We start from the raw sequence: 24,248 nt of genomic DNA on the forward strand, positions 1-24,248 counted from the left end.
TGAAAAAAATTGTAAGTACAAAACTACGCATGCTCAGAAATGAAAGAACACATACAAAACAATTTAACACATTACATTACTTCTGAAGTTGAATTCTGTCGTACAAGAATTTTCATATGTTGAGTAACCTCTTCACTTTCGATATAAGACTAGCGTGCAACAAAAGCAGACGAAAATTTGTCCGATAATCTGATTGTGTGTACCTTGCTTAACTTACTCCCTGCTCTATTCTAAACTTAGAAGTTTGAATATAATAAAACCGGTGCACACAGAATCAGGTGCAGCTGTACACAGTAATCAGCTTCTAACTTCAGCTTGTTCAATTAAGCTCTGACAATAAGCCCCCATTGACACTGAATGCGCCTTTAAAATCGCTCTACTTCAGCATGCTTTCAAAGCCCCCGGTCAGTGCGATTTAATGTGCGGCTTGTCAACATTTCATGCACAGATGTCAATGCAAATCACACACAAAGTCACCAAAAATAGTTCAGGAACCTTTTTTAAATTTGTGCAAGTCGGAGTCGCACATCATAGGTGTATTTTAAATGACAGAGACAGAATATCAACTAAAAAGCTAGAAAAAACACCCGATACAAATGTTATAAATGGAGTGGCAGTTCAATAATTCAGGCTCCTACAGACTGGCTACAGTATGTGCTCATGTGGTACACAGATTAGTCCTGTCAGTTTAAGAAGGTGCTCCTAACGACAACTCATTACATGTATAAAAGACATCTGTCCACAGAATTTCTTTCTTCCATTCAAACCTCACCATCATGGGCAAGACCAAAGAGCTGTCAAAGGACGTCAGGGGCAAGATAGACCCGCATAAAGCTGGAATGGGCTACAAGGCCATCAACAAGAAGCTTGGTAAGAAGGAGACAACTGTTGGAGTGATTATAAGCAACTGAAACAATACAAAACAACCATCAATCTCCCTCGTTTTGGAGCACCATGTACGTTTTCGCCTCATGGTGTAAGGGTGATTATGAGAAAAGTGCGGGATCAGCCCAGAACTACACGAGAGCAGCTTGTGAATAATCTCAAGACATTTGTGACCACAGTCAACAAACAAACCATTGGTAACACAACACGCCGCCAATCCTGTAGCACCCGCAAGGTCCCCCTCCTCAAGAAGGCACATGTACAGTACAGGCCCATTTGAAGTTTGCCAATGAACATCTAAATGATTCAGAGACAATTGGGAAAAAGTGCTGTGGTCAGATGAGACCAAAATTTAGCTCTTTGGCATAAATTCGACTCGCTGTGTTTGGAGGAAGAAAAATGCTGACTATGACCCTAAGAACACCATCCCTACAGTCAGGCATGGAGGTGGAAACATTATGCTTTGGGGCTGTTTCTCTGCTAAAGGTACAGGCCGACTTTGCTGCATTGAGGGGCCAATGGACAGCAGAACACTGAAGATGGGTCACAGATAAGTCTTCCAGCATGACAATGACCAAAAACATACCGCCAAGGCAACAAAGGAGTGGTTTAAAGAGAAGCACATTAAGGTAATGGAGTGGCCTAGCCAGTCTCCAGACCTTAATCCTATAGAAAAGTTATGGAGGAAGCTGAAACTTCAAGTTGCCAAGCGCCAGCTAAGAAATCTTAAGGATTTAGAGAAGATCTGTGAAGAAGAGTGGACCAAAATCCCTCCTGGGACATGTGCAAACCTGGTAACCAACTACAAGAAAAGTCTCACCTCTGTGCTTGCCAACAAGGGTTTCTCCACCAAGTACTACTAAGTCATGTTTTGCTCTTTTTTTTTTTTTTTTTTTTTTTTTTTTTTAGACAGCTTGTCAGCTGTGAGCAGAGAACTGTGCATAGAATCGGGAAAATGCTTTGTTAAGATCGCAAGGGGGGGGAAGAATCGTGATCTTATTCTTTAACGAATAATAGTGCAGCGCTAATGGTGATTTACATAAACTAAAACAAATCGATTGGAAAGATTACTGCATTAAGAGTTTTTTTGGCACCTCTCCAGTGCTACAATTCTCCTGCACGCCCTTCGTTCCACAGCTGCATCTTTTGTAAACTTGTTTGGCAATCAATATATCTGAGAATGTCCTACGCCTTGGTTTCTCCTTCTAGGGCAAAGCAGTAAGATTGTCGCTTGAAGGATCATGCCATTTTGCTATCAAACTATGCACCTGTGTCTGGGAGCTAAGAGTTTTGAGATGTTGCAGTATCTCTGTCCACTGCCCTCCTAGCCTCCCCCAAATTGGATTATAAACCTTTTTAACTCCAGTGCTGGGAGACAGACCTACACAAGACCTTTAACTTTTTACAAATGTCAAGACATCAATCTGCACCAGACTCTCTAGCAGACCAACATTAACCAGATGGTACAGAACTCCATCAGTTCTGCATAAATTGTATCAGAATATCAATGACCAATGCTGGAGATGTGAAAATGCTTGTTTTCTGGTCTTACCCAAAATTGACTACTTTCTGGAGATATTACAGACTCCAAATATCTATCCCTTAAAAGATAGCACACCAAACCTTCATTTTTACAAGAGCTGCACATACGTTAGCTTCAATTTGCCTGCTTGATTAACAAAAAGAAAGGGTTCCAGGAGATGGAAAGTGAGAGCTTTTTTGCTGAAAACTGTTGTTGGGCTGTAAACGATTTATGAAAATGCTCATTTTCTCGCTGAATGCTGCAGATTCTATTTTGCTAAGCTCATGCACCATCCTTTGTTGCCATATTAAGTATGAAAATTGTGTGTGAAAAAATGCAAAATGAGCCCTGTTGTATTTTACATCGGCATAAACCATTCTCCAAGCACTACACGCAACAAGCAAAAGGAACACCATCTTCGAGATTAACATTTACATTCTACGTTTTACGTATCCAACAACTCTGAAGATCAATGTTTGCTTTTTAGCTTTTTTGGAGAAAAGTCTTTCCACCCTCTGGAATTAAATGCCATATAAAAGAGGTACTTGGTTTCTGCATTTAACAACAGAAAGAGGCCAAGTCTGGAGAAGTAGCAACAGCATACACAATGAACACCAGCTGTTGTGCTTATGATGAACCCATCTTGGACATTGCTCTTCCTCCTGTTCTTCTGCTGGAGTTCATTTTGGGACTGGCTGGTAATAGTCTGGGGCTGTGGATGATCTGCTGTGATGTCAAGTCCTGGAAGCCAAATTCTGTATATCTGCTCAGCCTGACTTTGGCAGATGTTGTGGTTGTTTTCTGTGTGCTCTTCCGTGCAGATTATTACCTTCGCTATCAAGACTGGGTGTACGGTGACATTCCCTGCAGATTATTGCTCTACATCCTTGCTGCTGCTAGAGCTGCCGGGATGATCTTTTTATCTCTTATTGCTCTAAATCGTTACTGCAAAATCTTGTTTCCTTTTCACAACGTTAATAACCTTACTGTAAGCCAAGCTACTGGTATATGTATTACACTGTGGATATTTATCTTTGTAATACACTCCTATATCTTAACTGGTCCCCATTTTTTCAAAGTGAACAATAGCACACAGTGTGAAAGTTTTACCATTTGCCCACAATCCTCAATTGCTTGGCAGGATGCATTCTATATCTCCCTGTCATGTCTGTCCTTGCTGACTATAACATACTGCACAGTGTGCGTTGCTTTACATTTGAAGGACAATGCTATTGATACAAATGGAAAGATAGGAAGAGCAATGAACTTCATTCTGTTAATTGCTACTGTATTCATTGTCTGTTATCTACCCAGTGCGACAATCAGAATTGTAATATGGGTCTTGAAAGCCATGAAATATGAGGACTGTGCAAACTATAGGGATTTCAACCTTGCATTTTATTTTACTATCTGCCTAACTTACTTTTATAGCATGCTTAATCCCATTTTATATTACTTTTCAAGTCCTTCCTCTCATAATCTGCTTACAAAGTTATGGAAAAACAAAGAGATAAAGTCAAGTGAAGTCAATTGAAGGGAACACATAAATGTAAGGTAGAAAGTGAAACTGGCAAATGTGTAACATGTATATGCATCATGGTTGTAAACAGCATACATCTATCTTTTTCAATTAAGATAAACTTATACATTTCAAATATAAGGGTATTGCAATATTTACTTATTTGCTTTCCACCCTACCTTTTACTTTACATTATCAGCCATTTAAGGTAAAGTGAACATTGCTTTGTTTCTTCAAATGTAAATAAAGGTTGGTTAGAAAAAAAAAGACACACATATATTTTCATTATAAAATACCTTTGAGCTTTTCTGCAATAACAGTATCTGATAAAATGCTGTAAAAAGTAATGTACAAGATAAACAGTATGCCTTATGTAATTTGTTTACTTCTCTGCTATTTATTATAGTTTTTACAATAGTTACCAAATGGAATTAAAAGTTAAAAAAAACAAAACACCTGTACATGACAAGGATGTTTTATAGTCATTAGCTCTTTCCTTTGTCTACTTTTACATACTCCTTACTTTTTCCCATTTCATTAACGGTTATAGTACCAGCTCACCTAATTATTCTTTACAGGATTCATGGAACTGTGCACGGTCCTTGGTCCAGCCCAGCTGAAGTCTCCCTTTATAACCTTAAACCCGTCTACTATAATTTATTACAGACTTTTAATTAGACATGCTTTAAAATACAATTTCCTTACTAAACCAGCGATGCAAGATCTGCAAAGCGGTTTGGGCCATGAGTCCCTTAATGGGTTTTTGAATGAAGGGCATTTTCTTCCTGCAGTTCTCTCTGTTTTGGAGGTGGCTTTCTGTAAGACAGAGACAACCCCCATATCTCTATTAGGGTGAGATACTACTGCAATAGAGAGACAAGAAACACAGTGCCCAAAGCATACTCGCTACCGTGCCCCAGAGTCTCCCTCCATGTGGAACTGCTAACGGAAAGTGTCATCCTAGCAGACAGCTGCAGGCTCTACCATCACAACAAACAAAACAACCACCCAGTGCAGAAAGGAAAGAGGTGCCTCTGCACCTCTCCTACCTGGGCCTGGCTGGGAACCTGGGCGCCTGCATCCATTTTATGTCGATGACTCTATCTCCTCCATCCCGAGCACCGCAGCAGCCCCCTGTGTGTTCCCTAAATGCAGCTCCTCCTGCGTTCCAGCAGCCAGAACCACGTGCTGCTACGCCCTGCCGGAAGTCTCTGCCACCCGGAAATGACGTCACCCGCCATCTGGGACTCGACGCTGACATGCCGAGACCAGGCATAGACGCTCCATCAGAGCACACCCGCAGCCCCCTGAGCACCCGGGGCAGAGTAACACCAGCGGAGCCTTACTCCTGTGAGCAGGCGCAGGAACGGGCACTGAAGCAACCCCCCTCTTGTGAGGGAGCTGGGCTGGTCTCATACAGAAACAACAAAGGTACTGCCAAAACCCCCTCCTTGGAGAGAGCGCAGCCCCTCTGGTTCCCCAGCAGTGCTTCCACCATGGCGGAGGAAACACTAAAACTGATGGCATGGTGGAAGCAGCTGATTATAAAGGGGCGTTGTCACGCAGTGTATCCTGTTCAGAGGTGAAGCTATGCGCTTTCCAAGGTGCTGTCCTGAAAGGCGAAGGGAGAAAAAAAAAAAGGGATAAAACTATAATTCTGCCACTTTATAAAACTCTGGTTAGTCCACATCTGGAGTTTTCCATCCAGTTCTGGTCACCAGTCCTCCGAAGGGATGTGCTTGAGCTGGAGAGAGTCCAAAGGTGGGCAACAAATCTAATAAGGGGACTGGAGGACCTCAATTACGAGGAACGACTGCAAACACTAAATCTATTCTCGCTGGAGATGAGACGCTTTCGAGGAGACATGATAGCGATCTACAAATATCTCAAAGGGGATCCCAGCATATGAACAAAACTATTCAGTCCCAGGGAGTGTAAATGGACACAAAGCCACACAATGAGACTGGAGGATAAGCGGTTTAACCTTAAACTGTGCAGGGGGTTCTTCACTGTTAGGGCTATAAAGATTGGAACTCTCTCCCACAATTGGTGGTGGCTGCGGGGAGTATGGATATTTTTAAAAGACTCTTAGATGTACATCTTAAAGGACACAACATATAGGGATATGGGAAAGCATTATAGACCCTGATACATATACAACTACACAGGTTGAACTGAATGGACTATTGTCTTTTTTTCAGCTTTACAGACTATGTAACATGCAGTCAGCATCTTCAGCAGGAAATAAAATAAGATAAAATTCCTGTAAGCTGGGCATGGTCACAGATAATTAACTAAATTTAAAGCATGAAGTCTGATAGGACTGAGTGGTACTTTTCTTAGCTTACAAAAGGTTATTACAAATTTTTGCATAGTAATACATGCTTAGCAGATGGCTGTGATTAATGATTCAATCAATACAAAACCGATTTTTCTATGTTTGGTAAATACCGATTGGTTGAATTAGCCAATTATTATACCTCTCTTTCTCCCATTCTGCCCAGCATGGAGCCGCTCTACCCATGCTGCAGCTGCTAAATGCCTAAAATGAATGGAAAGCGAAGCCTCCTCATAACAGACGAGGTAGGCGAGTAGACTTGGGAATTCAGGTATTGTATTACAGAACTATGATATGAGAACCATCTGTCAATGTCTACCAAGAAAAAAAAAGATATTATATGGCAGCAGTGCTGGATCCTGACATTTGTTGGAATGAATGAGCAAAAAAAAAAATAAAAAAATATTCAGAAGAAAGTTACACAGAAAAAAATACAAAACTAAAAAAAAATAAAAAACATTAGTATTATTTACATATCAAAGTGGAATAAAGAACATGAGCGACTCCTGTAATAAGATTGCGATTTGCAAATTCTAAAATAAGGAGTAAAATTGGGTATTCACTCTGCAGTTTGGATACTGAAGTATCATCAAACAATCCCATCCATTTGAGTAATAAAACTTTCATGGAATTAGGAAATAGGGCAGAAACCAGTTCTTGGGCAGGAGGCAAGTCTGAGATGCGATCAATGTGTTTCCTTTTAAACTCTTCCACCTGTTCACTGACGTGAATATTCTCACTGTGGAAGCGGTCTCCCAGCCAACTGCTGACCTCAAACAGTAGAAGGTTGTCATACACGTTGGAGCCATCACAATGTGAGCCTTCCTTTTTCTGCAAGTGACTGGCAGTTTCTAAAAGTTGCACAATGCTTACAATCATCTTATCTAAGTACCTATGTCCACTAAGTATTTGCTCAACAACATCTATCATTGCTGCAGCTGTCTTCTTTAATTGTTCACTTATATCAACTGCCATTTTGGCACAGGTGACCAATATAGACTGAATTCTCTGCATGAAGAAGTCATTACTCAGCGTTTCCCGTGAATGACATATGCTAGATTCTTCTTCTTTAGTCATGCAGTAGTTGTGTTCTGCTGGAAGACTCCGAGGAAAACTATGCATGTCAAATAATTCTCTAGAAGAACAGCCTGATAACGTTTCATAGCAATCAACCTTCTCTGTCTGGTTATAAGATGGTATGGCAATTTTTGGGTCTCCAAGATAGTTCTTGAGGTCATAACATTCACTTAGAGGGTCATCTTTGAGATGGGACTTCCATAGCTCCTAGAACAATCAAATAAACGGCATAAGCTGATAAATATAAAACAGATATATGATAGAAGGGACCCTTGACTGGGTAGAGGAATTTTGGTTAGAAACATAATAAAAACCATGACTGAGTGGAGGTTATTAGGTCAGAAAAATGGGAGTAAACAGTGTTTACTTAACTAACTGTTCAAAAATTGAGTTTATTTTATGTACCATTTAAATAAAAACATAGTTTAAAGTTACTCTTGCCTCCTATTCTGGTGTTCCCCGTCGGCGATCTATGCTCCTCCTCTTTTCCGAGTGCCCCCTCAGCAAGCTGACAGCTTGCTACAGACACACACACAGCATGGCTCGGCCAAGCCCTCTGCTCTCTCACAGGTATTGACTGACAGTAGCAGGAAACCATGGCTCCCACTGCTGCATGTGTGTCCTGTGAGAAGAGAGTGATGCTGCATTGAAAAAGGACTCAGGTAAGTGTCTTATTTTTTGGGGGGAGGGTAGAGGGTAGGTTGGAGGAACTGATATTGGAAGTTTTTTTTTTTTTTACTTTAACCACTTGCTTACTGGGCACTTGAACCGCCTTCCTGCCCAGGCCAATTTTCAGCTTTCAGCACTCTCAGACTTTGAATGACAACTGCGCGGTCATGCAACACTGTACCCAAATTAAATTTTTATCATTTTTTTTCAGACAAATAAAGCTTTCTTGTTGTGGTATTTAGTCACTACTGGGCTTTTCATTTTTTGCTAAAAAAAAACTAATAAACAAAAAATAAAGTTTCATAGTTTCTTATAAAATTTTGAAAACAGGTAATTTTTCTCCTTCATTGATGTTCTGCGCCGATAGGCTTCACTGATGGGCAAAGGCAGCACTGGTGGGCACTGATAGGTTGCACTGGTGGGCAATGATTAGGCAGCACTGGTGAGCAATGATAGGAGGCACTGATTGGCAGCACTGGTAGGTGGCACTTATACGCACTGGTAGGTGGCACTCGTGGGCACTGGCAGGTGGCACTGCATAGCAGCACTGGCTCTTCGTGATCAGGACCGATGTCTCTCTGACAGAAGCTGCTAATCTGCTTTTTTTTTTTCTAGTCACGCTGTCAGCGTGAGGAAAAAAAAAAAAAAAACCTGTTTAAGATCTTCTGTTTACATAACATGATCAGCTGTCACTGGCAAGCCCCATACTCTGGGATCGGCCCCTTACTCCGATCTGTGATCAGCCGAGCGACATTGACTCGCTGATCACAGAGCGCGCAGGTGGCGCTTTTCTCAGGAAGAGGTACATGGATGCCCTCCTGGCAATTAAGGCCCGCGCTGTAGCCATCTTTCGGCTATAGCCAGGGCTAGACTATTTTGCGCCTTAGGCAAGATCAGCTACTTGCGCCCCCCCAAAAACAAGAAAATCAAAATTGGATTAATCATTTTAGCACCAGAGTTCATGGTGGAGAGATGGAGCCAAGTGGACAGGAGGGGGGGGGGGGGGTTGCAGCCAGGTGGAGGAATGGAGCCAGGTGGACAGGAGAGGGGTTGAAGCCAGGTGGGGGGGGAGGCAGGTGGGGGGGGGGGGGTGCAGCCAGATGGACAGGAGAGGGGGGTGCAGCCAGGTGGGGGGATGGAGCCAGATGGACAGAAGAAGGGAGATTGGAGCCAGGTGGACAAGAGAGGGGGTGCGGCCAGGTGGAGGGAGGATGGAGCCAGGTGGACAGGAAAGGGGGGTGCAGCCAGGTGGAGGGAGGATGTAGCCAGGTGGACAGGAAAGGGGAGTTGCAGCCAGGTGGAGGGAGGATGGAGCCAGGTGGACAGGAGAGGGGGGTGCAGCCAGGTGGACAGGAGAGGGGGGTGCAGACAGGTGGGGGGAGGATGGAGCCAGGGGGACTGGAGCGGGAGGTACAGCCAGGTGGACAGGAGAGGGGGTTGGATGTGGACAGGAGGCGGGGGTGCAGCTAGGTGGGGGGAGGATGTGGACAGGAGAGGGGGGTGCAGCCAGGTGGAGGGAGGATGGAGCTAGGTGGACAGGAGAAGGAGATGCAGCAAGGTAGGGGGGAGGATGGAGCCAGGTGGACAGAAGAGGGGGGTGCAGCCAGGTGGAGGGAGGATGGAGCTAGGTGGACAGGAGAAGGAGATGCAGCAAGGTAGGGGGGAGGATGGAGCCAGGTGGACAGAAGAGGGGGGTGCAGCCAGGCGCAGGAATGGAGCCAGGTGAACTGGAGAGGTGAGGTGCAGCCAAGTGGGGGGAGGATGGAGCCAGGTGGACTGGAGAGGGGGGTACAGCCAGGTGGGGGGAGGATGGAGCCAGATGGACAGGAGAGGGGGGTGCAGCCAGGTGGGGGGCAGGATGGAGCCAGGTGGACAGGAGAAGGGAGTGCAGCGAGCTGGGGGGAGGATGGAGCCAGGTGGACAGGAGAGGGTAGGTGCAGCCAGGTGGAGGGATGGAGCCAGGTGGACAGGTGAGGGGGGGTGCAGCCAGGTGGAGGGTTGGTGCCAGGTGGACAGGAGAGGGTGGTGGTCACATACCAGTGAGAAGGTCCTCCTATGGAAGCCTTCATTCCCAGCGCCCGCCCCACTCACCCAGCAAAGAGGCTGGGCGAGTGGGGTCGAGCTGTAGGAGCAGCTGAGCTTTGGGCTCCTCCAGGACAACTGGTCTGGCGGCCTCGGCTCGGCGTGTGCCTTACAGCCAGTCCGGACCTGGGTGCATCCATTCCAGCTGTCTCCATCCACGAGCCGACAGGGGTGCATGGTCGACCCTGGCTCCAGATGAGGGGGTCTGCCTGCTCCTGCTCCTGCTCCCAGCCCAGCGACTCTGCACCCGCAGTCAGCCAGATGGAGCCGCGGAAGCCGCCTACCTGCCAGAGGGGAACTGATCCTGTGGAGGGGACCCAGCAGCTGTGGCTGCGCCCCTAGGCGACATTGTGCCCTAGGCGGCTGCCTAGTTCGCCTTGGCTTTAGCGCGGGTGGGAGGTGGTTAATTCAGAGAATGCAGGTAAACAAAAATTTGCCTTTAGGATCACTTTATATTTATATTATGTTTGTATTCTGTCTTTAACAAACTGATATTTAAAATGAATATGAGGTATGACAAAATGATACATATATATGGCAATACATAAGAATTAAAAAAAACAACATAAAGCGGAACTAAAAGCTAAATTAAAAAAAAAAAAATATTGCAAACAGGCAGGTTTTTTATTGCAGTTGATGTCGTTTCTGCAATAAAGTACACTTACCAATTGAATTCTGTGTGAAATGCTCACTGGGCTTCGCATGTGCAGCTCAGTTTACATTCTGGTACACTGGAAGTGTGCCAGGATGACTGCACTCCTGTGCATATGTGGGAGTGACAGCATCTCACACCAGCCAGTTTTAACAGGTGAAGACAGGCATCCAGAAGAACCCAGGAAGATGCCAGTGCTAGCAAGGGACCAAAAGTAACTGTGCCTTTAGTTTCGCTTTAAAGTGGATGTAAACCCTCACATATACCCAGTGAAGTGAACAGCCTCAGATGTTACAGAGATGAAACATATCTCCCTATTTAAGTTTTACATGCATATCAGCTGTCTTCAGCTTGCTATATTCTTTAGAATTCTCACATCGTGTTAGAATCTTTACTTCCTCAATCAGCAGCAGGAGTGGATTCTTGGCATACACTGTGTGACAGCTGATTGGAGGAAAGGCACCCCCCCTTCACATTGGCAGAGGAAGGAAGAAATGTGCAGAACTGTGCCATGACAGGACAAGCTCTCTGCTAATCTATTTATAGCACCCACCCGACACAAATTTCAGGCTGGTTTTATCTCGGTTGTTGGAGAACTTGTCAGAGGTTATCATGCTGATAACAGAGGAATGAAACAGCAGAAAGACACAGGACCTAGGGCTTTGGAGAGAGATAAGTAAACACTGCAGATATATGTGCCTGGTCAAATTTCATGAATCGGGTTTACATCCACTCATCTCAAAACAATAACAAACTCATTTTAAATAATGATAATATAGAATCACACTCCAGAATAAACGAATATCTAAACAGTAAACCGTGGCACTACGATTACTAAAGCCAATGGCATGCGTGTCACAATGTATGGAAAATTCCATGTATTTGTCATGGGGAATTTTTAATGAAACTGGATTATAACAAAAAGGGATGGAGGTAAATGGCACTGTATATAGTCTACACAATTCTATTCAGTAGAAATATTTAACAAAAATAAGCACAAGATTTTTACACAAAGAACAATGTGTTTCCTAAAACCAAGTAAAGGTGTAATCTGATTGCCTGTTACAGGTTACTGGATCACCACAGATTTGCATAAGCAAACTAACGGTATTCAAAGGACATAAGACTCAGCTCACAAAAGCATAACACATGGTATTTTTCATTACCATGTTTAGAACTGAAAATAGATTTTTCAATGTAATAAAAGGTATTACCACATGGATTGACTGATTTTGTCAAACACACCTTATTTTATCAATTTCTGAGGTATATGAAAGTCAATTAATAAGCTTCAGATTGGTGATAACCGAGTTTCAATGAGATGTCTGTTAAAGCAGAATTAAACTCAGCTAATATCTATCTATCTATATATAGATATATCTATATATAGATATATCTATATATCTCTCTCTCTATATATATATATAGATAGATAAATCTATCTATCTATTTTTTTTTTTTTTTTTTTTTTAATGGGCCCGAGGAGGTTTATGCCATAATGCACTAGTATGCGTAACATATTACACTATGGCAGACTTGCCTGCCAAACGAAGCTGTCAGCGCTCTAGCTGGTCCCGGGCACTTCCATTCTCTTCTGATCTTCCTTCCGGGTTTGCTCCATTCAGCTGCTTGAATGGTGAGGTCGCAATGATGTCACTCCTGTACATGCACATGGGAGTCACTTCCTCACGGCATAGAGCGTGCTGTAAATGTACTCTGAACCACGCATATGTGTCTCAGTGTACATTATTACAGCTGCCAGGCAGGGAGAAGCAGAAACAGAACCAGACCACTGGGGCCTCTTCTGTCATACAAAAACCATACCTGTTTTTTTTTAATTCCGTTTTAGGGAGGGCAGGAAAAGAGGCCACGGGAGGTGGTGATAAAAGAATATCACATAAGACAGAATTACCAATTACCAGCTAAAAGCTCACTTCATGTGAAAAAATACCAATTCTACTGCTATTTATGCTTGTGAATCGTACAGTTTAAAGTGGAGATCCACACAAAAATGGAACCTCCGCTTTTCGGAACCCTCCCCCCCTCCAGTGTCACATTTGGCACCTTTCAGGGGGGGTGCAGATACCTGTATAATACAGGTATTTGCACCCACTTCCGGAAATAGACTCCCGCGGGAGTCACCAGTCACTCCCCTTCCTGTCCCCCCCCCCCCCGCTGTCTCCTGGGAAACGCACAGGTCCCAGGAGATAGCGGGGACCAGTTAGGACACGCAGCGCTTCACTTCCTGATTCCCTCACCGAGGATGGCGGCGGCAGCTACCGAGAGCCGAGAGAATGATCGGCTTCGGCTGCCGACATCGCTGGACTCTGGGACAGGTAAGTGTCCATTTATTAAAAGTCAGCAGCTGCAGTATTTGTAGCTGCTGGCTTTTAATATTTTTTTTAAGGTGGACCTCTTCTTTAAGGAGAAGCTTATTATGATGTAAAACAGTGGTTCTCAACCTCAGTCTTCAAGTTCACCCAAACAGACAATGTTTGCAGGTTTTCCTTTATCTTGCACAGGTGCTTTAAAGTGGTTGTAAACCCTTTACAACCACTTTTTACTACAGGTAAGCTTATAATAAGGCTTATCTGTAGCTACCCCAGATATCTCCTAAACCTGCACCTGTTTAAGGGATGTCCCCTATATCAGCATGTGCCGACATCACCGGCACATGCGCACTGAAGCAATGACACGTACGTGTCGTTGCTTCAGTTAGAGTGCCGTTACCGGCGGCTCCCATGCACCGGAGTGACGTCATCACGGCTCCGGCCAATCACAGCGCCAGAGCCCGCGATACCCAGAAGTAACTCAGGGAGCGATGGCGTCGACCAGAGCGGTGTACAAGGACTGCTGCGGGGGCTTCGATCTAAGGTAAGTAATTCATAATGAGCTAGTATGCTATGCATACTAGCTCATTATGCCTTTGTCTTGCAGGTTTTTTTTTGGTTTGTTTTTTTTTTGTTAGTGGGACTACAACCACTTTAAATCATAGTCAATGGCTTGGTATTTTGGACAGCTATTTTATCTAAGAGAAATTCCAAAAACATGGCCTGTTGGGTGTACTTTAGGAATGAGGTTGAGAACCACTGATGTAAAATAATGAATGGAGTTATAATAAAAGGATCATAGAGGACTGAGCCAATAAATTCATAGATATAAAAGTCAGGAGATACCTGAAGGCTTTCAATGACAGCCAGCTGCTCTTCTCTGTTGTACAAATCAAATGCAACTTTAAATAATCCCTGAATGCTATAAAACCATAAAGTGTTCAGTCCACTGGGAAGTCTCAACCTCTCAAACCTGAAATCTGGAGAAGACATAAAACAAGCATTATTGTATTCAGTAGTTTACAAGATTAATAACTCTACTGCTGTAACAAACATACAGAAAATGTGTTAAGCGTCTCTCCTATCACTATTGTTTACATTTCTGAAAGTCACTAACGTTCTGCCTTTTCGGAGATAAATTTCTGCAAGAAAAAAGGTGGGAGTGATGCAGAGTGCAGTGTGTGGGGGGGGTGCACCTCTTCATCCTACACAAACCAATACATTACATTAACATAGCATGTTCAGGAAAGGAGCAGGAGGGCAAATAAGGGCAGCTCACAGATACTGTAAGTGTAAGCGAAACAATCCTATACTGAGATTCTGGCTGGCATCCACCATTATGGAGAGAGCAAATGACCCAGACTGTGCTGTGAGAAATAGACACACAACGGAGTGCACAGTAAAAAAAAAAATGGCATCATAAATTTTCCCGTCACTTCCTGCCACTGCTGGCTGACCAATCCCTATGACGCCTCAGTGTCTCTAGAGGCAGCCTGTGTGGGATCATATGTGGCTTTTTCCCATTTAGTCTTTAGAGGTTCGAAATCCCCCTATCTTATCTCCTCTATGCGCTCAGTTATTAAAGCATAGCATGGCATGGCATGTGGCGCATAGGCCTGCAATGACTAGCCCTGGTCAGTTCTCTCCCCATGTCCCGTTGTGGAGAAACCCAAAATTTATCACACTTCTATGACTATCCCGACCCAGTAGTATGGACTAAATATGGCATTAAGATGTTACAACATATAGTATCCCACGGTTCCCTAATGACCTTTGACGATCTTAGAGGGCAATACAACTTACCTGGAAAAAAATATATAATCTAAATATATCAACTTGCGCTGATGGTGTAGAAAATGGGTGATAAATAATGAATGTAGCTGCTATACACAAAGTGCTAAACACTTGAACATAGTGATAAAATATAAATACAGCGCTCACAAAGCGTGACTCACTTCCGGCACTGACATCACTTCCGGTTTCGTAGGAACGCCCCCAATGGTGTTTGCTGCATCTTCTTACAATTTCAATGCCTGTTTTTAACTTACTTTTGTAAGTATACCTTTTTAGCGCAATAGATTTGCTTTCTTAGCATACTTCACTATTGGTCCCCCTTTTTTCCTTCCTTTTTGGGTACCCGTTTTGTATGGCTGAACATTTACGTTGAAGGATCGTTTATCATCTCATCAGTGAACCTGCCATCCTGTGTCGTTCTCTAGATATCGTTCTAAGCCTTATTGACTCCCAGACTGAAAAGCTGGGTGTCATTGTGATTTGGTGAGTGGGGACACATGTGGGGGTGCCATGGTACGCCTGAAAATATTTTTCTGCAACATTTTTCTCTGCACTTTTTGCACACTAGATGTGTAGCATTCCCTGCGATTTCGCATATTAGTTGTGAAGCACCTTTTTAGTTTTATATGGACTGTATTTAGTTGTGAAGCACTTTTTTTATATGGACTATATGTTTTTGTCACTCACTATGAGTTCTCTATGGGTCTCTGTTTGTGAGCACTGTATTTATATTTTGTCACTACAACTTACCTAACACATTTTTTCAGATGTATTCAACTGAGACATGCCTTTTTGTCCCAAAAGGGACAAAAGGGATCGCTTCTCGGCCTTTTGGCTAAGATCAAGTGTAGTATCGACTTTAGCCCTTAGGGGTGTCTCTGCTTCACAGCTAGGACGTTGAGAACCACTTGTATCTATCCAAGCTAATTGGTCCTTGTGGGGTACCCTCTGCTCGGCCTGGTAGGATCGTTGATTAAATTCAGCTTCACCTACTTGCTGCTATTGGGTTAGAGGCTTAGCCCCCACAGGGAACGAGATTGCGGTCTTCCCTCCTCCCCCACTCCGCATTACTACCTCCGGGCAGTAGATGCTAGAGCCTTTTTAAAGGCTACGAAAAAGAGCGAAGACGTCGAGGAACCAGAAGGAAGCCGCCTAAGAAACATCTGAAGCGACATCCAAATCCTTGACGATGGGGAAGAGCGAAAAGAAGACCGGAAAAGAGAAGAAGAACCCCGTTCCAGCCACTTCCTCCAAGCCCGGGAATGCCGCTGCCTCAACCCCCGCCCCTACCCCGGCCGGCACCAGCCGACCGGGACCAGCCAAGCCAGACCAGCCTGCAGACGGGCTCCCAGCTTTGGAGCCATGGATGAAGCAGACGGTCGTGCTGCAGCTGAAGGAGGTGGACGGAAGAGTCCCCGACATGACCCCGGAGATCTTTGGAAAGAAGATGATCCTGGAACAGGGGTTCAGCAAAGCGGAGACGCTTTCTGTGCAGGCCTTCACAAGAGGTATATTCTTTATAACTTTTGTGTCGTTCCAGGTCTGCAGAAGATACTGGGAGATGGTGAAGACCAGTGGCCCTGAATCCCCTTTCCGGAAGTTCACTGCGAACTGCCCCATAACACGGGACGAAAAGTGGGTGACAGTGGCCATGAGGAACCCCCATACCAGTGGAAAGGACATAGCCACCTACCTCCAGAGGTTCTGCACCGTGGTGAAGGACCCGATCCAAATCTTCGATGCCAACGGCTTCTGGATAGGTAAGTGGTCTGTCCTCTGCAAACTGAGGAAAGACCCTTCGGGGGACATCCAGCACCTGCAGCCTTTCTTCTCCCTGGGATCCTCCGCAGGAATCCTCTTCTACCCCGGCATACCCTACAACTGTAACAAGTGTGGGCAGCCGGGACACATAGGGAAGGATTGTACAGAACTTGCTTGCAAGTTCTGTAGGGTGACAGGCCACGAGACCAAGGACTGTCCGAGGTCCAAAGCCTGCAACCTTTGCGGACTGGCAGAACATGTCTTCAGACACTGCCCCCAGAGAACCCGGACCTACGCTGGAGCAGTAAGCCAGGGTAAGCCATCCGGGAGAAAGCTGCCGGAAAAACCAAAAGAACCTCGAAAGGCCAAAGGTAAGTCCACTCCCGCCCCACCTGCCCCTGCCCCTCCTGCCCCTGCCCCTACCTCCAGCACACCCCCACCCACCCCCTCCGTGCCGGAGGAGCCCCTCCCCACCCCTTCCCCCCCCAACCTGTCCTCCCTGGAGGACTTCCCCACCCTCCCACCCCCCTCCACCCCCACCAGTGGCCCAAGAGGAAGCCGTAAACGTAAGCCAGAGAGCCCAACAGCTGAGGAACCCGCCACCTCCACCAAACGGCCCAACGGGGTCCAACGCGACAGCGAGGGACCCAAGCAAGTAGTGGAGGACCTAGAGTCTGCAGGAGAGGAGGAGGAAGGGGAGGAGATCGTGGTCGACCCTGAGCATGACCTCCCCCCCAACGTCCACATCAGCCAGCAGATGATGGAGTCTGTCCTTGAGGAGCTGGGCCTGGCCCAGGACACAGGACAGGCAGAAGACGCAACGGAAGAGCCACCCCCCCCCTCCGGGGAGGTAAGTTCGGACCCTTGTTAACTAGACCCTCATACCCTTTTTCATTATGGCTGAGATCTCAATCTTTTCCATTAATGTGAGGAGTATCAAGGATACATCTAGAAGGCAAGCGGTCCTGACCTTTCTTTCAAGTCAGCAGAGTGATGTCTACATGCTTCAGGAGTGCGCCCTTCCTCCCCTGAGGAGGTACACTCATCTGTCCTCCCAGTGGACCCTTGGTCCCTCCTACTGGTCCGGGGGTGGCGATTGCAAGTCTGCAGGCGTAGCCATTCTGGTCAGGGGTGGGCGTTTCACGGTTGACTCTATCCATGAGCTAGTCTGTGGCCGTCTTTTGGTCATAGACGGCTCGTGGGTGGAAGAGCCAGTTAGGCTCATCAACGTGTACGCCCCCCCAGACAAGAATGCGCGGCTGGAACTCTTCCAGACCCTGCGGACCCAACTCGTCACCACCAGAACAGTAGTGATCGGCGGTGATTTTAACTGTCCGATCGAGGAGGATGGGCGCAGCTCCAGCATATACGCAAAACTTGATGCTACTTCTAGGCTGCTCAAGGAGATGATCTCGGAGGCCTCCTTGCAGGACGCCGTGGGATCCATAGGGAAAGGGACCGTGAACTATTCGTGGTGCCGACCCGATGGATCTGTGCGTTCCAGGATTGACTTCGTGCTCACTTCAAGAACAGTCAAACATCGTGAGTTCTCCATGGTCCCCTGCTTTTTCTCTGACCACAGGGCTATTCACTTTCGGGGTGACCTGGGCGAGGGCTTTGCCCGCGGACCGGGTTCCTGGAAGCTGAATAGCACCCTGCTGGAAAACGAGGAATTGATGGGGGAACTCCGAGATGCCTATGCCACCTGGACGGAGGAAAAGAGATTCTTCGGAAGGGTAAGTGACTGGTGGGAGTTTGTGAAGGTTAAGCTGCGTAGCTTCTTTCAGGCAAGGGGACGCCAGCGTGTGTGTGCCAGGAGGAGGGAACTCAGGAGACTGCAGCGTCAGTTGCAGTCCCTGCAGGACCTTCAGCACTGTGGCTGGGACGTTAGGCAGGACCTGGAGGACACCAAGAGGAGCCTGAAAGGACACTTCGAGGAAGAATCCAGGCACATTGTCTTCCGTGCCAAGGTGGAGAATCTTGAGAAAGGTGAGAAGTGTAATTCTTTCTTTTTCAGGAAACTCCACTCAGGACACACACCCTTGTCAGAGTTGCGCGACGAGACCGGAACACTCCAGAAGGGGAAGAAGGCTGTGATGAAAGTGGTCAGCGACTACTACACCAACCTCTACTCCCCGAAAGAAACGGACACACAGGCGGCCGACAGGTTCCTGTCAGGTATCTCTAACCAAATTGATCCTGCAGGTTCATCAACCGCCAACGCCCCCTTGGTGCTGGAGGAGCTGCACTCTGCCGCTAAATCCTTTAGGCGAGGCAAGACCCCGGGCTGCGATGGTCTCCCAGTTGAACTCTATGTAGCACTGTGGGATCTCGTGGGCCCGGACCTGCTCGAGCTGTACGAGGAGATGGTGGTGGAGGGCAGAATGCCTCCGTCACTGAGGGAGGGGATGATCACGATTTTGTATAAGCGGAAGGGGGAGAGATCGGATCTTAAAAATTGGCGTCCGATCTCTCTGCTGAACGTGGACTACAAAATCCTCGCCAAGGTCCTGGCCAACAGGCTGAAGTCTGTCATCGGACAGATCATCCACCCGGATCAGACTTGCGGCATTCCTGGTCGCAGGATTGCGGACAGCCTTGCGCTTGTCCGGGACACGGTCCAGTACATTCATGGCCGCCGTGTGCACGCGGCCCTGGTCAGTCTTGACCAGGAGAAGGCCTTTGACCGTGTCTCCCACGAGTTTATGTGCAGAGCTCTGCGCAGGTTTGGTCTTGGGGAAATGTTTTGTTCGTATGTGAATGTAATGTACACTGACATTTCTAGTTTGGTGCTGGTAAATGGCTGGAAAACTGACCCCTTTCCAATTCTGTCTGGGGTCAGACAAGGCTGCCCTCTCTCACCTCTGCTTTTTGTTTGTTGTATAGAGCTCTTCGCCCGAAGCATCAGACGGAACCCAGAGATCAGAGGGATCACCGCACCAGGACCGGACAGACGGGAGGTCAAGTGCTCACTCTACATGGACGACGTGACGGTGTTCTGTGCTGATCGGCGCTCCATCGACACACTCGCCCAGACCTGTGAGGACTTCGGCCAAGCTTCAGGGGCAAAGGTCAACTGCGGGAAGTCAGAAGTCATGCTCTTCAGAAAGTGGTTCCTGCCTTCTTCTGCACCAATTCCTTTCAGCGTCAAGACGGACTTCATCAAAATCCTTGGGGTCTGGTTTGGAGCTGAGGGCGCAGCCCTGAAGTCCTGGGAGGAAAGACTGTCAAAGATGCGACAGAAGTTTGGACTTTGGAGCCTCAGAGAACTCACCATCGAAGGCAAAACACTGGTACTCCGCAGCGAGATCCTCCCTGTGTTGCAGTACCTCGCCCAGGCCTGGCCCCCTCGGGTCAACACCTGTAAGGCCATCACCAGGGCGGTGTTTCACTTCATCTGGAGCTCCAAAATGGACAGAGTGAAGCGGGCGGTTATGTTCAAGGAACCCCTCAAGGGCGGTAAGGGCGTGCCCGACATCGCTACACTATTGAGGGTGTGCTTTGCTTGTAACTGCATCCGCAGGACATTGGTGGACAGAACTGTGGACTCTGGTGGTAACTCTATGTCCCGTTTTTTCCTCCTGCCTCTTTGGAGGACCCTTGGATGGGACAAATGGGACAGCTCCATCCCCTACAACTGGGACACGCCTTGGTACTACTTGGACACCTTCAAGTTTATCAAGGAGCTGGGGCTACATGGAGTGAAGCCCGACTTGTGGAAGCCAAAAACTATCCACAAGTTGATCAGAGCATCGGACATTGTTGAGACTGTTCCAGGCCTCCCTTCAGCCACTTGTAAAGTGGTCTGGAGAAATGTTTCTTCAAAGAGACTCACCAACAGGCACAAAGATCTGGCATGGATGGCAATCCAAGGGGGGCTGCCACTCAGGACATTCATGCATGCCAGAAACCTGTGTAGATACAGGCACTGCCCCTTTTGCATCATCCAGGAGGAAACTGCTCTGCATGTTTTCTGGGAGTGCCCCTTTGCACAGGACCTGTTGAGGGCCCTGGAACCTGAACTCAAAGACTTTGTACCACAGACTGCAATCACACACTTTGGTGTGTTGAACGGACTCTTCTGTGGAACTCATTCACAGGAGGACATTGACGGTGCCTGGCGGGTGCTGTGTTGCTTTAAGGACGCTTTATGGTGCGCCAGAAAGCGCCTCATCCACCAGCGGGAGAGGATGTCCATCGAGGACTGTCGCAGACTGGTTCACAGTCTGCTCAGAGACTATCACCTGATGGACTTCAAGGAGGAAGAGGAGGTCTGAAGATTTCCCCATCCCCCCCCCTCTCCCCCGTGTATCCTTTGGCAGTTCAAATAAAGCTTCGGGCCTGTGAACTCTTTACTCCCTCCCCTGCCCCACCTTCTCCACCCCCCCATCACACCCGTTGCCCATTTGAATGTTATTTGACTATATGACTGGACTTTTTGTGAAATGTTTTTAGTACTGCTTTCAGGGTAACGCGGCGTCATGCATGATGTGATGTTTCGGGGTATTACTACTCTGCACAACACATTAGGCATCATACCGCAGGATGAATGTAATTTATTTGTATGCTTGGTGATGTATTGTAATGTAGTGTATTTATGCGCTGCGTCGCAGTACAGATTGGATGTACCCTGTTTAAGTATTTGTTTTTTTGTATATTTTCTTGCAAAATAAAGTATACATTTTTCAATCAAAAATGCCTTTTTGTCCCAATTTGGATTGGGCCCTCTCAACCTTGAACCCAGTGACCTAAGAATTACTAACCCGAAGCAACTCGCTAACCAAACCGTTATCCGCTATAAATACAGATTGAGATTGATTGATTGAGATATATATATATATATCTCAATCAAAACTTCGGGTGGGTTACTGCCTTTTCTTTATCCTGGTTTTTTGGCTGGAACAATGTTAGGGTGGACTCCCTGTCTTCCACCAATATCCATGTAAAGACGACAAAGGGACACGTTCTCCAAATGCAATAAACTTTACTGTATCTTCAAATCATCAGGTATTGTCAGTTCATTTAAATCAGCAATAGAAGCTACAGTATACAGTTGCAAGCATCCCTACTCTTCCTCAGGCTGACATTGCCAGTTAGCCTGAGGAAGAGCAGGGATGCAACTGTTTACGGTAGATGCTGTTGCCGATTTACATGATTTGACAATACCTGATGATTTGAAGATACAGTAAAGTTTATTGCATTTGGAAAACATGTCCCTTCGTCGGTTTATATATATATTAGGGCTGTGGAAATTAAAGATTAATTCCTCGATTAATTTTTTTGATCGATCAAAATTCTTTTGATCGGTAATCACCTTTCCGCTGGCTTCCGCGTCTTCAGGGAGTTCCATCGGAGATCTGGTGACGTCACAAACATCGACATCACCGGACTCCTCCCCCCTTCCCTTCATTAGCAGACGGAGGCACGCTGGGAAGGGGGGAGGAGTCCAGCGACGTCGAAGTTCTGATTGAACGTAATGCGTACGGGGGAGGAGCTACGAATGAGGTCACCCGCTGCTGCCCTATGGAACTAACATGATTTCGGCTTTACATGCTGTGTTTTTATCATCTTTATGTGAGTAGTTTTTGTTTGAACACAAAAATTAAACCTTATACTTAAGCGGTGAGCACTTAGAACTTTTCTTTCTAACGATGACCTGGCATCCTTGCTGAGATCTAAGAAGACGTGAGAGAAGTTTATGGTCCGTGTTAACCCTTTTGATACCCGCTTGCATGACCACCTGTTTGCACAGGGGTCCATGCCATAAGGTGAGAGTGATTAGTTAGACCGGAGGTGGAGGGATTGTCACGCTACTGTGGAAAAAAAAAGACTTACGTCAGTGCTACAGTTTGAATTTAAAACGTATTTGTGTGAACTGTGAAGTTAAGTCATGGATTGTGGAAACTAACTAGTGTCGGGTGATTGTATATAGTGTATACCACATTTACCACTGACTAATGCAGAGTTGCAATGCAAGGAGATCAGCTAAAAGTAGTTGGATCTGTATGTGCGTTATAATTAATCGAAATTAGTCGTTTAAAATAAAATCGATTAATCGAACATGAAAATTTTAATCAGTAACAGCCGTATATATATATATATATATATATATATATATATATACACACACACATATACACACACACACACACACACACACACACACACACAGTGGGGACGGAAAGTATTCAGACCCCCTTAAATTTTTCACTTTGTTATATTGCAGCCATTTGCTAAAATCATTTAAGTTCATTTTTTTTCCTCATTAATGTACACACAGCACTCCATATTGACAGAAAAACACAGAATTGTTGACATTTTTGCAGATTTATTCAAAAAGAAAAACTGAAATATCACATGGTCCTAAATATTCAGACCCTTTGCTCAGTATTTAGTAGAAGCACCCTTTTGATCTAATACAGCCATGAGTCTTTTTGGGAAAGATGCAACAAGTTTTTCATACCTGGATTTGGGGATCCTCTGCCATTCCTCCTTGCAGATCCTCTCCAGTTCTGTCAGGTTGGATGGTAAAGGTTGGTGGACAGCCATTTTTAGGTCTCTCCAGAGATGCTGAATTGGGTTTAAGTCAGGGCTCTGGGTGAGCCATTCAAGAACAGTCACGGAGTTGTTGTGAAGCCACTCCATTATTTTAGCTGTGTGCTTAGGGTCATTGTCTTGTTGGAAGGAAAACCTTTGGCCCAGTCTGAGGTCCTGAGCACTCTGGAGAAGGTTTTCGTCCAGGATATCCCTGTACTTGGCCACATTCATCTTTCCCTCGATTGCAACCAGTCATCCTGTCCCTGCAGCTGAAAAACACCCCCACAGCATGATGCTGCCACCACCATGCTTCACTCTTGGGACTGTATTGGACCGGTGATGAGCAGTGCCTGGTTTTCTCCACACATACCGCTTAGAATTAAGGCCAAAAAGTTCTATCTTGGTCTCATTAGACCAGAGAATCTTATTTCTCACCATCTTGGAGTCCTTCAGGTATTTTTTAGCAAACTCCACGCGGGCTTTCATGTGTCTTGCACTGAGGAGAGGCTTCCGTCGGGCCACTCTGCCATAGAGCCCCGACTGGTGGAGGGCTGCAGTGATGGTTGACTTTCTACAACTTTCTCCCATCTCCCGACTGCATCTCTGGAGCTCAGTCACAGTGATCTTTGGGTTCTTCTTTACCTCTCTCACCAAGGCTCTTCTCCCCCAATAGCTCAGTTTGGTCGGACGGCCAGCTCTAGAAAGGGTTCTGGTCGTCCCAAACATTTTCCATTTAAGGATTATGGAGGCCACTGTGCTCTTAGGAACCTTAAGTGCAGCAGACATTTTTTTTGTAACCTTGGCCAGATCTGTGCCTTGCCACAATTCTGTCTCTGAGCTCTTCAGGCAGTTCCTTTGACCTCATGATTCTCATTTGCTCTGACATGCACTGACATGCACTGTGAGCTGTAAGGTCTTATATAGACAAGTGTGTGGCTTTCCTAATCAAGTCCAATCAGTATAATCAAACACAGCTGGACTCAAATGAAGGTGTAGAACCATCTCAAGGATGATCAGAAGAAATAGACAGCACCTGAGTTAAATGAGTGTCACAGCAAAGGGTCTGAATACTTAGGACCATG

At 46.0% G+C, this 24,248-nt stretch overlaps 2 protein-coding genes and 1 pseudogene across 3 annotated transcripts in view; 2 read left to right on the forward strand and 1 right to left on the reverse strand.

The window, feature by feature from the left end:
• The first annotated feature begins 3,014 nt into the window (after positions 1-3,014).
• On the forward strand, positions 3,015-3,941 carry LOC141106241 (hydroxycarboxylic acid receptor 3-like). The gene has a single exon (XM_073596896.1). It carries the CDS (start codon positions 3,015-3,017, stop codon positions 3,939-3,941), a length of 927 nt encoding a protein of 308 aa, XP_073452997.1.
• A 2,773-nt stretch (positions 3,942-6,714) lies between these two features.
• The window catches only part of LOC141140100 (uncharacterized), a 31,758-nt gene continuing 14,224 nt past the window's right edge, over positions 6,715-24,248 (reverse strand). For both annotated transcript variants that reach the window (XM_073626927.1, XM_073626919.1), the window contains exons 4-5: positions 13,921-14,054; positions 6,715-7,548 (exon numbers count right to left, since the gene is read on the reverse strand). In XM_073626927.1, coding sequence (XP_073483028.1) covers positions 6,730-7,548; positions 13,921-14,054 — 953 coding nt within the window. In that variant the 3' untranslated portion in view covers positions 6,715-6,729. The remainder of the gene's footprint in view (positions 7,549-13,920; positions 14,055-24,248) is intronic.
• On the forward strand, positions 15,684-15,852 carry LOC141124466 (U2 spliceosomal RNA; annotated as a pseudogene).

This window comes from Aquarana catesbeiana, linkage group LG01, assembly GCF_042186555.1.
Source record: "Aquarana catesbeiana isolate 2022-GZ linkage group LG01, ASM4218655v1, whole genome shotgun sequence".
NCBI classification, from domain to species: Eukaryota; Metazoa; Chordata; class Amphibia; order Anura; family Ranidae; genus Aquarana; species Aquarana catesbeiana.

What these genes read in the sequence shown, in the direction of transcription:
- LOC141106241 (XM_073596896.1), top strand. Translation starts at nt 3,015, where the DNA reads ATGAACACCAGCTGTTGTGCTTATGATGAACCCATCTTGGACATTGCT.